Here is a 12,956-nt window from a genome sequence, read left to right on the forward strand (position 1 = left end):
GCGCTCGTAAAAGTGGTAAGAAAGCTGAGACTGCAATTATTGAAAAACTTAGTCAAGTGACCTGACCCACTCAAGAGGTGGTGCCTAGTATTATATCATAAAACTAATAAATACTGTGCAGCGCATGCAAACGTGGTTGACACCAGTTGACAACGGAATTCCAACTGAATAAATTGACGCAAATTGATGACTCTTATCTCTGTTATTGTGTAGTCTGTGCTAAATAGTTAATTCACCGTTGACAACGAGAACAATAAGATGTCGAACGTAATTTGGTGGATTTTTCAAATGGTCATAATTTTGCTGAGTTATACTCACGGTGGTAAGTCTAACAACGACAATTCCAATTTATATTCCTCGCACCGCTATATTTTTTATAGAAAATGTAGATTCGAAATGTCCAGGACCGCTTGCATACTACAAAGCACTAGGTTGTAAGCCAGTGTATGAGGCTACTACGGATGAATGTCCTTACAGATTCGATTGTGATTTTCTCAAGGCAAGATCACGCGATAAATGTTATGTGAACGGCAAAGCGTATAGCCTTGGTGAACATTTAAGAGATGAAGACGCTAATCCTTGTGACATTGGTTGTGTATGCCGAATGGGATATGACGGAGTGTTAGTTACTATCCCATAGCTCTAAATCAACAATAAAGCAAAAACAATTTTTTCAGAGCTGCATTTGTTTGCGCAGAACTCGAATTTTCTTCCGTAGTGCTACCAGGATGCTACGAAAGAAGAAGTCCATTGGATTGTAATTCGAGTGAAACAGTTTGCCGTTAGCAATTTTCAATTTGAAGAATTTCCATATTAAAACCAAAAACAAATTTTCAGCTGAAAATCCAGAAGACAGACCTACATGTATAGTGAATGGCACCACTTATAAGGACGGTGAATACTTCACGACTACTGATCCCGAACAGACTTGCATTTGTGGTCCTGGATACAAAGGTACCAGTATCAGGGAATCATCACTGCACGCACCACAGCAGAATAAAGTAAACCAGGCAGGAGTAGAGGACGAAAATACATTCATAAAAGGGACCTAAATTCCGTTACAATGGTTTACGTATTCGTTTCATGCATTTGTATTAGTCAGAGTTTTGTACCAATATGTATAGGCCATGCTACTTATGCATTAGGTCCCTCGTCAAATCGACTGCTCTTGCCTGGCTTACTTTACTCTGCCGGGCACGCACATATATAGTTTAGCTCAAATCTAGGTGAAATTTAGGTGAAAACATTGAACCATTCTGTGCGTACCCGAAGCGTCCCTACTGTGACCCCTATTTTAATCATGCAAGCGATATCGTTGAAAATTGTGCCCCAGTATATTATAGCAATCAGTCACCACAGACGGATTGCAGCGTATTTTCTCGTTGCCGTACGTAGTTTGATATTTGAGATAAGAATTTTCAAATTCAACATCGAATCATTTCCACAGAAAACAAAGACGACAAAATTATCCGACATGGGGGCAGCGAATTAGACAAATGTCAATTTGGCTCACTGGTCTTATCGATGGGTGACGAATTAAATCAATCCACAGACTACAGTTCGGTTTGCGTTAAATGTGTTTGTGAAGTACCGCCGACTCCGACATGCCAGCGTTTACCTGACGAAGAATGTGATGTGACGAACCATCCGCCATTCGTATCCCAATAATGTTTTCGAGTTGCAGATAAGCGAATTAATAAATGATACTTAAGAGGGCAGACTAGGTGTGAAGTAGGCTATATATTGAAAAATTGGTTTTAAAATTAATGTAGATGATTAATGAAAATCTGTTCCAGCAATTAGATGAGCAATATGTTTATCTATCTCTAAAAAACGAAAAACGATTTACAATAAGCAACAGTTGGAAGAAAACCGATTTCCAAAATATGAACGTCGCTTAAAGTTAGGCTATGCAATATTTTTTTGGAAATCGGTTTTCTTCCAACTGTTGCTTATTGTAAATCGTTTTTCATTTTTTAGAGATAGATAAACATATTGCTCATCTAATTGCTGGAACAGATTTTCATTAAATGGTCTACATTAATTTTAAAACCAATTTTTCAATATATAGCCTACTTCACACCTAGTCTGCCCTCTTAATGACTACACTCCACTCAAGATAAGTTTTTACTTTTCGTCGGTTTTGTTGTTTCCATCGTTTCATATTTGTTCCACATCTATTCCATCATAGAGCTCGTTCAGAAACTCTTCGTTAAGTTTCACTGGGGAGGATTTTGACACTTCTTTCATATAAAGTATGTCAAAATCTTCACTTTGGATAACGAATTTTTAGTTCCTGAACGAGTTCTAGAGTATTACAATAAAAGCGAAAGACATATTTTGACAAGGCAAGCTATAAAATAAACTGGTCTTCGGTCTTCTCACTCACATCCATAGAGGTAGACATCATAACATGTTGAAAGAGAAGCAAATACTTTGACAAGTAGGTACCCCAAGGCAAGTTACAATTAAATGGTTCTCGGTTTTCTCGCTCTAATGATAACACTCTTAGCGTATCTCTTTCTATTTATACTAGTAAGTGTAACGACTATCTTTACCGTTTTCAAGTATTTAAACACTGCAGGTAATGTAATCCTTCAGTGGATCCAGTGGATCACAAGAAGCATGAAATGTGTGTAAGCCGTCTGTTACGTCAAGGTACTGAAAGAACAGGTTAAGACACCCACGGGGGCGAGTGACACACAAATTTTGACAATTAGATGCTTTTTATTGTACAGACTCTTTACAGATTTTTTGAGATGTTAACTTGACATAAAAATTTTCTTTTCTTTGTGATCAACTCAGACTTGTCTTAGCCTGTTCTTTCAGAACCTTGTGTAACGTAGCCTGATAGAGTCAATGTATGCGTGTCATAGTCATATACAAAAAGTGTGCATGGCATGTACGAAACCTCTAACAATATTTATTTGCGGCAGTAGAATTTGTGGGTTCGCAATATTTGGTATAGAATTAAAGGAAAGCAGAATTTCTAAGCTAATTTCGGTTATTATACGTTTGAGATTTCGCTGTGATAATTGCAGTATTGATTGGTCGTGTAGTACATAGAGTGTTCCAGTTTGAAATGATATTACAGTTTTCGAACAGTTGAGACTGCGGATACCGATTGTACGAAATGGAGACAAGGTACTAATGATCGGTTAATTTATCTACAACACACTCACAATTTATGTCAATCTAATGACGGTTTTTATCAATAGCCTCTCTAGCAACCTAACTACATTAAAGTGGTTAAAATGCAACGTCACCTTTACTTTTTTCATGTAAAATTAGAACTTAGTCAACAGTGGATGATTCTGCAAATAAATGATTAAGATGGTATTTTGACAGCGCCAAAACGAAGTTTGCTTGCTAGAGAGGGTATTGTTTTTAAACATTCATTGTCGCTGTAAGTATATATATATATTATATGTGTTTCCATCCGTTTTGTATTTATATCGAAATAATGTAAATCAGCCAAGCTTCGACTTTTTTTCCTACGCCTCGATTTCGAATTTTTAAATTCGTTTAAACGTAATTTGGTGTCATTGTAATTAAAACTTCAGTTAAATTACTAGTTGCAGCCTGAATGTTTACTATACGTAATACCACCTACCCTATGATCAAACGATTTGCTTTTAGTCAGGTTGGTAATTTTATGAGTGTGTTCACTTTCAGCAATCAAAAAATTGACCCAATGTAACATAAATAACATTGTGCATAAATATAAGGTAATTTGAATTATGTCAAATCACAGCATGACCACTGAATTGACAAGTGTCAAATTTGGAGGCTTTAGTGATACGAGCTACCGCTTCGGATTGTTTGTATTGTATGTTTTAACTCATACAACGAAAGCAAGTCATCTATCTGTACAACAGAAACGCAGTGCCTACTGTGATTTCATCAGCCTTCAAATATTTTATATGTTCATGCTAGTAGCAGGGCTGTGGTCAAATTTAAGTTATGTTGCTATCTGTACACGAAAACGACACACACACATTCAAGAGATGATTTTACATTTTAATTTGTCATTTTGTTCTAAGGAGAGGGGTCAAGTTTGTATGTTCTCTGCTACGGGAGATAACCTGAAGTGAATCACAGCGAGCTGGCTTCTCTCATCTTCATTCCATAGCTGAAATGCCTGTCAAAATTAGACTAAAAAATAAAATAAAAATATGAACAAACAGAGTCTTCCCTTACCCAGGGCTCACGTTAAGTGAATGAATTGCTGTTTCGACTGACAATCTTCATTTGATTGACAACGACAACACCAGAAATTTCCCAAGTATCAACGATCTGACAGTTCAACTCTGTAATTGCAGAGCGAAAAGATTGATAGAGTAAAACAAATCTAGTGTTCTACAGGGTGGGATGGTAACAGCACAACGGCAAAACTTTCCAAAAGAATCAGACAACAGAATGGAAACAATCAACGAGCACTCGAGCAAATTCGTCGGATTATACGTCGCATATGCAACGGGCAAATCCACGACGGATTTTAGGTTGCATTTCCATAGAAAAGCGTCATCTTGCCAACTCTAGAGTATAACTCTATGGTTAAGATTGTTTGTTTGTAACGACCCCTGATGACCTGACTATTTTTTATGCAAAACCGTAAAACTGACGGCTCACCTCGACTCGATATTGTAACATAGCAAACAACTTCACACATTGAGCAGTCAAACTTTAAGTTAAAATCTTTTACATGATGGAATTTCAAGCAGTCCTGAGGCTGAGCTAACACTTCCTTCTGAAGAGGCCCGACGACGTGTCGACGATTAAAACAAATGTTTCCAGTCCGACAACAATGTCATCTTGGTGGATTCATCAGTAGATATCAATCAATAGGGCCTTCCATTTCGGATATAGTTCATTTTTATGCCGTGGGACATCATACGCATCATACAAAAAATGAGTTACGTGTTCACTTTCGGTATTTTTTATATGAAGATGCCGTGGGACAAACTTGAACCATCTCCGAAATGGAACACTCTATATAATATGTGAGAAATGGAACCCAACCGAAATGTTTACTCATTTTCGAGAGTGCTAACAGTAGTTTCACAAGTCGTCTGCAATAATCCCTTCATGATTGTCGTTCCGGAAAGTTCATCATTTGATAGAACCGTGAATTTACTGTGACAGATCAGAGATATTCAACATGTCTCACTCACAAGTGTCTTTTACGAACAATTTTGGATCAATATTCGATGAATGCGTCGGTCGGTTACGATCGAAAACGCTACCTATGTAACCTTCGAATTGACGTACTTCCGGTTCTCAGTTCGCTTTCTGACATTTATGACTTTATTGGTCAGTCACGTCACTGTTATGTACTCCATTACTAATTAGACGACCTGACTATTCTTAATTGACAGGGTAAATATATAATGTCAGAGTGCCCTTCGATTTTAATTATATTTTCGACAATGTATTTCACATCAACATTGTAAAATAACAGAGAGAAGTGAAACTTCATCCAGAAACTATGAAAATTCAAGCAGTCCTCAACATGCTGACTCTTATTTCCGAAGAAGCCAGACTCATCGACGAGTTAAACAATTGCTTCAGCTTCGATCACAATATCATCTTGGCGGACTCATCAGTTGATATCACTCAATTTGTGGGAAATGGAACCCAACCGAAAAGTTTATTCATTTTCGATAGTGCTACTGGAAGCGTCAAAGGTTTGGAACGCCTGCGAACGATACACAGTAAAAATACTTTCATGGCTGTTGTACCGGATAGTTCGTCGTTCAAAAGGAACGTTCAGTTACTGATACTGATTAAGACTATTCAAGGTCTCATCACCAACATGAAGATTGGAATTTTCTTTCAAACTATCACTTCAGTGGACGATGTACGCAGCCATTTTCTGTGGTTCAGAAATCAGTTTATTGCAAATGTGTTTGCGGTGGCTCAACCCCACACTGATTGCTTGTTAAACATTTTGACTTTTCATTCGTTTGGCGAGTTTGAAGTGATGAACGTGACAAGCAGAAAGAAGTGCGAAGATCTCTTTCCGAATCTAGACTTCAATCATCATCAACACAAATTCCGAGTGGCTCCGTTTCCAAGCGTTCTGTTCGAACGATTTTGGCTGTCAGCGTTCCACGTACTGAATGCAACATTTAAGATAGATAATGTTAACTTTGAATCCATCTCGGAGTATTTCGACAGAGGAATTGACATTATCCCCACATTCGTTACACCCATTCTAAATACTAAATTTCGTACAAATCCGGCCGTCATGTTGCAACAAATTATTGTTGTTCCCGAAGCAGAACCATATTCCGGTTTCTACGCTTATCTTCTTGTGCTAACAACGAACGAGTTCTTCGGTTATTGTGCTGGAGCACTCGTTGCAATCGTATTAATGCTGAGTGTTTGTCGCTACATCAAGGCGAGACATTTCTTATTCGTTCGAAGTTTGATCGATGTTATGAACCTCCTGATCAATGATAACAGTTCCATAAACTATCAGCGACTTTCTCGTGCCGAGATATTTCTAATTGGACCACTAACTTTTGCAGGATTTGTTCTAGTTAATGGATATCTGTCTAATCTGCAAAGCTATATGACAAAACCAGCTGTACAGCCTCAGCTCAGAACGGTTGCCGACATTTACAATTCTCCGTTCACTATTGCAGCCCTACCATACATCGAAGATGCACTTCATGAAAGATTAACTTATCGAACAACGTATGAGGACTGGACAAATAGAATTAGTGTAATTGAAGACCAGAGGTTGATGAGTCTCTATTTCAAGTTCGATACATCGACGATATATGTGATGACTTATGATGATTTCGATATGCTGTCTAGGGTTCAGAGACAGCTGAACATAAGAGGTTTTTACGATACCGGTATAACAGTGACAACCTCACTGTGTGTTTTTCCGGTATCGCCAAAATTTATGTTTTTCGACAAATTAAACGAAATTATTGACTGGACTCAAAGCTCTGGATTGCAACAACAATGGTTGAGAGAAGTTTCTCACAAAGTAGAAACATTCGCTCTGGCAATCAACCGTAACAAAGTAAGAAAGCTCCTGGCAACTGATGAGTTCGAATTTCCCATGTTCATTGCATATGGTTGGTTTGTGAGTGCAATTGTACTTGTCATTGAAATTGTGTGGACTAGAGCAAAGCCACGTTTTTTATATAAGTTTTAAATTTTGTGCCGAATTCCGGATGTGCCGAATTGTTGCAATATTCTCACTTCGCATTCTTTCCTGGTTTCAATAGTTTTCTTCGATGAAATTACAGCACTGGTCAGCAATTACAGCATGAGAACTAAATTGACAGGTGTCAAATTTGGAGGCTTTAGTGATAAGAGCTTAGGATAGGATTGCTTGTATTGTATACACACTTCAAGCATAAGTGCTACTCTCAATAGAGTACTGAAACTGGACAGTGGATCAAGCAAATGTTTGCATTGCTGTTACAAAATCTTTTTTTTTTCATAGCACTGCTTCTAGCACTAATACTCGCGTGTCAGTTTGATCCAAACCAAAGTCTTCTGATAATTGTGTTAGAATTTTCAATGGTAATTTTGTGAACAACTTATATGGGGTTGCTAGTCAGATGCCTAAGCTATGGTCGGTCTTGGACACTTAAACCTATCTGAGCATTGAGCTGTAATCGAAATCGATTATCGGAAAATCTAATTTTTATCACGCTTTTGATTTGAAGGTCGTTTCCTGATTAAAGCTGAGTTCAGTTTCAAGTTTTGTTATAAGAATTAGACCTAAGAAAAGATTGTGTCACTTCTAGTCCATATCAGGAAAACGATCTCTATGTTACAATGCATTGTTGTTTGTCCTTGTAGTTGATACTGTGTAATAAAGAGTTTGGTAAAGTTCAACAAAGTTGAATCTACTGTTCATTTCCCGATCTGGGCACAATGTTGAGAAAGGAAGATCAAAATTATCTTCAATTCGTTCCGCACTATTGCATGGAAATGACGACCAGCACCATAACCGACTGTAGAGCTGCGTAATGACTAGCGTTAGTCACTATATCACCGAGGTAAAAATTTACAAAAAAAATTATTTTACGTTCATTCTGATGGAAGGATGGAAGGTGCAATTTATTTCATTGAAATTGGTGTTGAAAATAATCTTAAAATTTGTGTTGGTAAATTGGTCGCATATCATTCAACATTTTGAAAAAATGGTCGAGTCGAAACGGCGCGGCGTCCCAGCCGTCATATTAGCGTCTATCTGATTTATTTTACAAGATTTTACTCTAAAGTGAACCAAAGTTCTCTGGGGCAAGGTAAATATAGTCAAGGTTCTGAAAGAACAGGTTAAGACACCCACGAAGGCGGCTGACACACAAATTTTGACAGGTTGACATTTCAAACAATCTGTAATGAGTATGTTCAATAAATATCATCTATTTGTCAAAATTTGTGTGTCAGCCGCCTTCGTGATCAACTCAGATGTGTCTTAACCTGTTCTTTCAGAACCTTGAATATAGCGAGGAGGTAATGCCATATATAATCGAATCTGATGTGCGGTGGCACGAAAGTTTGATTCAATCTCCATCTCATCCCTTCATTGAAAGCAAAAAATGGAATAGAAAGTCGCACCATCTGTTGTGAGATAGCGAAAATATTTTTGTGAAATACAAGTAAATGTGTGCTAGGCCACGCGTCTGAATGGCATTACATCCTCACTATATTTACCTTGCTCTGGGGATATGATATAGATCAAAATTTTGACCACTAGCAGTGCGATTGTATGCCAAAATTTGTGTGCTAACTAACTAACAGCAAACTTCACGAAACGTGATAATTTTTAAATCTCGTTTAAGAAAACGAATAAACTGAAAATTCTTACTAAAAAGTGTATTGAACAACTTGAAGTAACCGGGAAACGTTTATATTTGAAGTTAAGCAAAGTAAAATCATTAAATTATTCCAAAAATGCTAAAATTTGTCGAATTTCTCAGGAATTTAAAAAAATATTCCGCTTTTGTGATGTTGGCTGTAAGTAGTTAGCACTACACAAAATAGTGAAAGTGAACAGAGTACTGTCATTAGTTTTGCCAACTGAAAAGATCTATGAGGTTGAGAATTCGTTGCTTTGAGCGCGATCTATACAAAAGAAAAATTTTCCAATCAACTACGAACTATATTTTACGCATTGAATCGATCTATCAATTGTCAATCGATTCCCTAGAGATTCATTATTTAAATTCGTAATAATTTTATTGCGTGTAAGCATAACATTAGTTAATTTACCACTTACAGCCTAAATGCATACGTAACTATAACCTACCTCTATCTATAATATCTGATTACCTGTTTTATTGAACACAGATCACATTATAGTCAGTGAAAATGTGTTAGGAGGGTATGACAATATCATTTAAAATTTGATTAATTTCTGGAAAATGTAAGACCGAAATTCCAACGGCGAAAGTCCAAATTACCTTTCTGAAGCATATTCGAATCATTTTATATGACTTCCTAAGACATATATCGACAGTTTTCGGGTCGTTTTTTCTGGTTTTGTGGTATGAAAAAGTACTGATGCATCTTTAGGGCTCGTTCAGCAACTAAAAATTCGTTACCCAAAGTGAAGATTTTGACATATTTTATATGAAAGAAGTGTCAAAATTCTCATCCGTGAAACTTAACGAAGAGTTCCTGAACGAGCTCTTATGTATTCGTTGCGACGTACACAAATAGCTGACGTTCGTTCAATGTGTTCACTTTTCATTCGTTGGGAATTTTCAAAATTACAAATGGAACAGTATTAGATTTAATGCTGACCGACACGGTGAAGCTACCATTACTCTAACAACAGTAAGATCATTATTGATACGATACATACTTAATAATAACAGTTTTTTGTATTGGAAATTGCGGCGCCACACAAGGTATACCCTCCTGAAATATGGTCACTGCCAATACCCTCACTAGCAACCAAACTTCGTTTTGACGCAGTCAAAATTCAAAATGCCATCTTATTTTAACAAATGTGACACTGATTTGTTTTTGTAATAGAGTTGCCGTGCCGCGCTCTTTTTCAAAGCAATATCGATATCACACGAAAAAGACAAATTTAAAACTTTATTACATTTTTGTACACCAAAATAACGGAACAACACACAAAAAAACACGTCACAATCACAAACTATTCATTTTCGAACACCGAAAAGGGTAACATCGTTGCTCATACTTCATTTAATTTATTTTTGAAAGTGTAAAATTTCAATCACAGAATCATAGAGTATAACTCTATGGACAGAATACACTGTACAGTTTTACCACTCTAATTTTCCTAGTTTGGTTACTAGAGAGGGTATTGTCACTGATTATAGTTAGGTATTTATTGTCAAGATTCGGAAGGTCCACGGCAGATTAAAATAAACCAGGCAGGAGCGGTTCATTTTCGAAACGTCAAACAAGGGACCTAAAACACACTGTATGAAAATGATCTCAAATGAACACTGACATAAATTGAAAAATTTTATTCGCAAAAAACGGGCTACTAGATTATTCAGGTTCCTAGTCAAATCAGCGCTACTGCCTGGTTAACTTTACTCTGTCGTGGGAAGGTCTAATTTAATTATAAATTGACAGAGACAATAAGGCCAGTTCATGAGTTTGTTTAGCAATAGTAAAGACGAATTTGTTGCCGACAGAGACAGCCCCTTTTAGAGTTTCTATAAATTTTATCCATAATATAATGAAAAGTATGCTTCAAAGCGTGTGAACACTATTATTGTTTAGTCGTCAACCAATTAATTAATCGATTTAATGAATAAGTTAGCGTTCGGATATTTCAATCGTTCAACAAACAATGTACAAAATAATTCGATTGAAGTGATTTGACAACGGCAACAACTGATTTTAGTGACACGTAAAATCTCATTCAAGAACCATGGAAATTCAAGCAATTCTCAGCGTGTTCACTATCACATCTCAAGAAGTGGGGCTGATCGACGATTTAAACAACTGTTTCAGCTTCGATCACAATATCTTCTTAGCGGACTCATCAGTAGAAATCAATCGATTTGTGAGAAATGGAACCCAACCGAAAAGTTTATTCATTTTCGAGACTGCTAATGTAAGTGTAACGGGTTTGGAAAGCCTGCGAATGATACAAAGTAAAAACACTTTCATGATTGCTGTTCCGGAGAGTTCGACCGTCGATAGGAACTTGAATTTACTGAAACAGATCAGGGACATTCAACGGCTCAGCACGAACATGAAGATTGGAATTTTCTTTCAAAATATCACTTCAGTGGACGATGTACGCAGCCATTTTCTGTGGTTCAGGGAGCATTCGGTTGTTAATGTATTTGTTACGACGCACACAAATAGCTGACGTTCGTTCAATGTGTTCACTTTTCATTCGTTTGGGAATTTTGAAGTGATAAACGTGACAAGAAGAACAACGTGCGAGGAGTTCTTTCCGAGCTTAGACTCCAATTATCATCAACACAGGTTCCAAGTGGCTCCGTTTCCATTTGTTTTTTTCGAACGATTCTGGTTGTCAGCTCTTCACACGATGAACGCGACATTTACAATTGTCGAGAATGTTAGTTACGAAACCGCTGCGGAATATTTCCACAACGGAATTGACGTTTTTCCTGCTCTCTTTCCATTCTCTGACAAATCAACTGGTGGATTTTGTATGTACCCAATTGCGGTGGTATGCATAAATGTTATTGTACCAGAGGCACAACCATATTCCGGATTCTACGCTTATGTTCAAACGTTCGCTTCGACCGAATTTTTTGGCTATTCTACCAGTCTAGTAGTCGCAACCGTATTAATGTTGTGTGTTTGTCGCTACATCAAAGGGAGCAAAATTTTATTTTTTCAAAGTTTGAAGGATGTTTTGAACCTTCTCGTTAATGACAACAGCTACATAAAATATCAGCGACTCTCTCACGCCGAGGTGTTTCTCATTGGACCACTAACTTTCGTAGGATTTGTTATAGTCAATGGATATCTCTCCAATTTGCAAAGCTATCTGACAAAACCGGTTCTGCAGCCTCAGCTGAGAACGATTGCCGACATTTACAATTCACCACTAACTATTTCAGCTTCACCGGAGATGGTAGATGCAGTTCTTGAAAGGGTAACTTATCGAACAACGTTTGAAGACTGGACCAACAAAGTTGTTGTAGTGGAAGGTCAGAGATTGTTAGCGCAATATCTTGCGCTAGATACGTCGACATCATATTTGATGAGTGATCGTGATTTCGTTGTGCTTTCGAAGATTCAACGGCGGTTGAACGTAAAGGGATTTTACGACACTGGTGTAACGGTGTTCCGTTCACTTAATACATTTCCGGTATCACCAACGTTAGTGTTTTTTGATAGATTAAACGAATTTGTTCACTGGACACACAGCTCAGGATTGTTACACCGATGGTGGAAGAACAATTTTGAAAAGGTAGAAAAGCAACTCCTGCTTGTCAACCGTGACATAGCAAAAAGTCAAAAGACAGATGACGGCCTCGAATTTCCAACTATCATTGTTTATGGTTGGATTGTCAGCACAACGGTATTTTTCTTAGAAATTATTTGGACCAAGGCTAAGTTACAATTTTGGTATTAAGATAAAAATGTGACAGATTCGACGATTCATCGCTGAAAGTTTAAAAACAACAGGACAATTAGCGGCTTAACCAAGGAAAGATTGCTTCCTTACCCATCGTATCCTATAATAAACAGGCCTCTCACTTTAAATTTGGACTCCTTATTAAGGAATTAAGGTGGTTTTAGCACAAAAATAAGGAGAAATAAGGAAATTGTTAGTTGAAATTAAGGAAAAATGAGGAGAAATTTTTCTATAAAAATCGAAATTATTCTAAGATACAGCAATTAACATCGGAAGTCCGCCTCACCTTTAAAATAAAACGCATTATTGTTTATTTTGACGTATCGTTTTTGTAAAGTTGAATCGTAAAATTCACTTTTATCACGCA

General features: G+C 37.1%; 1 protein-coding gene across 1 annotated transcript; it reads left to right on the forward strand.

Moving 5' to 3' along the window:
- Positions 1-243: 243 nt before the first annotated feature.
- On the forward strand, positions 244-1,769 carry LOC119076123. The gene is made up of 6 exons (XM_037182792.1): positions 244-322; positions 381-621; positions 678-781; positions 838-954; positions 1,238-1,387; positions 1,448-1,769. Exons 1-6 carry the CDS (start codon positions 259-261, stop codon positions 1,666-1,668), a joined length of 897 nt encoding a protein of 298 aa, XP_037038687.1. The 5' UTR covers positions 244-258; the 3' UTR covers positions 1,669-1,769.
- The last annotated feature ends 11,187 nt before the right edge of the window (positions 1,770-12,956 follow it).

This window comes from Bradysia coprophila, unplaced genomic scaffold (assembly GCF_014529535.1).
Source record: "Bradysia coprophila strain Holo2 unplaced genomic scaffold, BU_Bcop_v1 contig_232, whole genome shotgun sequence".
In the NCBI taxonomy this organism is placed as follows: domain Eukaryota; kingdom Metazoa; phylum Arthropoda; class Insecta; order Diptera; family Sciaridae; genus Bradysia; species Bradysia coprophila.

Bases quoted from the DNA above. Each gene is read 5' to 3' on its own strand.
- LOC119076123 (XM_037182792.1), top strand. From the start codon at position 259: ATGTCGAACGTAATTTGGTGGATTTTTCAAATGGTCATAATTTTGCTG. The intron at 323-380 runs GTAAGTCTAACA...TATTTTTTATAG, and splicing joins GCTGAGTTATACTCACGGTG to AAAATGTAGATTCGAAATGT. The intron at 955-1,237 runs GTACCAGTATCA...GGTGAAATTTAG, and splicing joins TTGTGGTCCTGGATACAAAG to GTGAAAACATTGAACCATTC.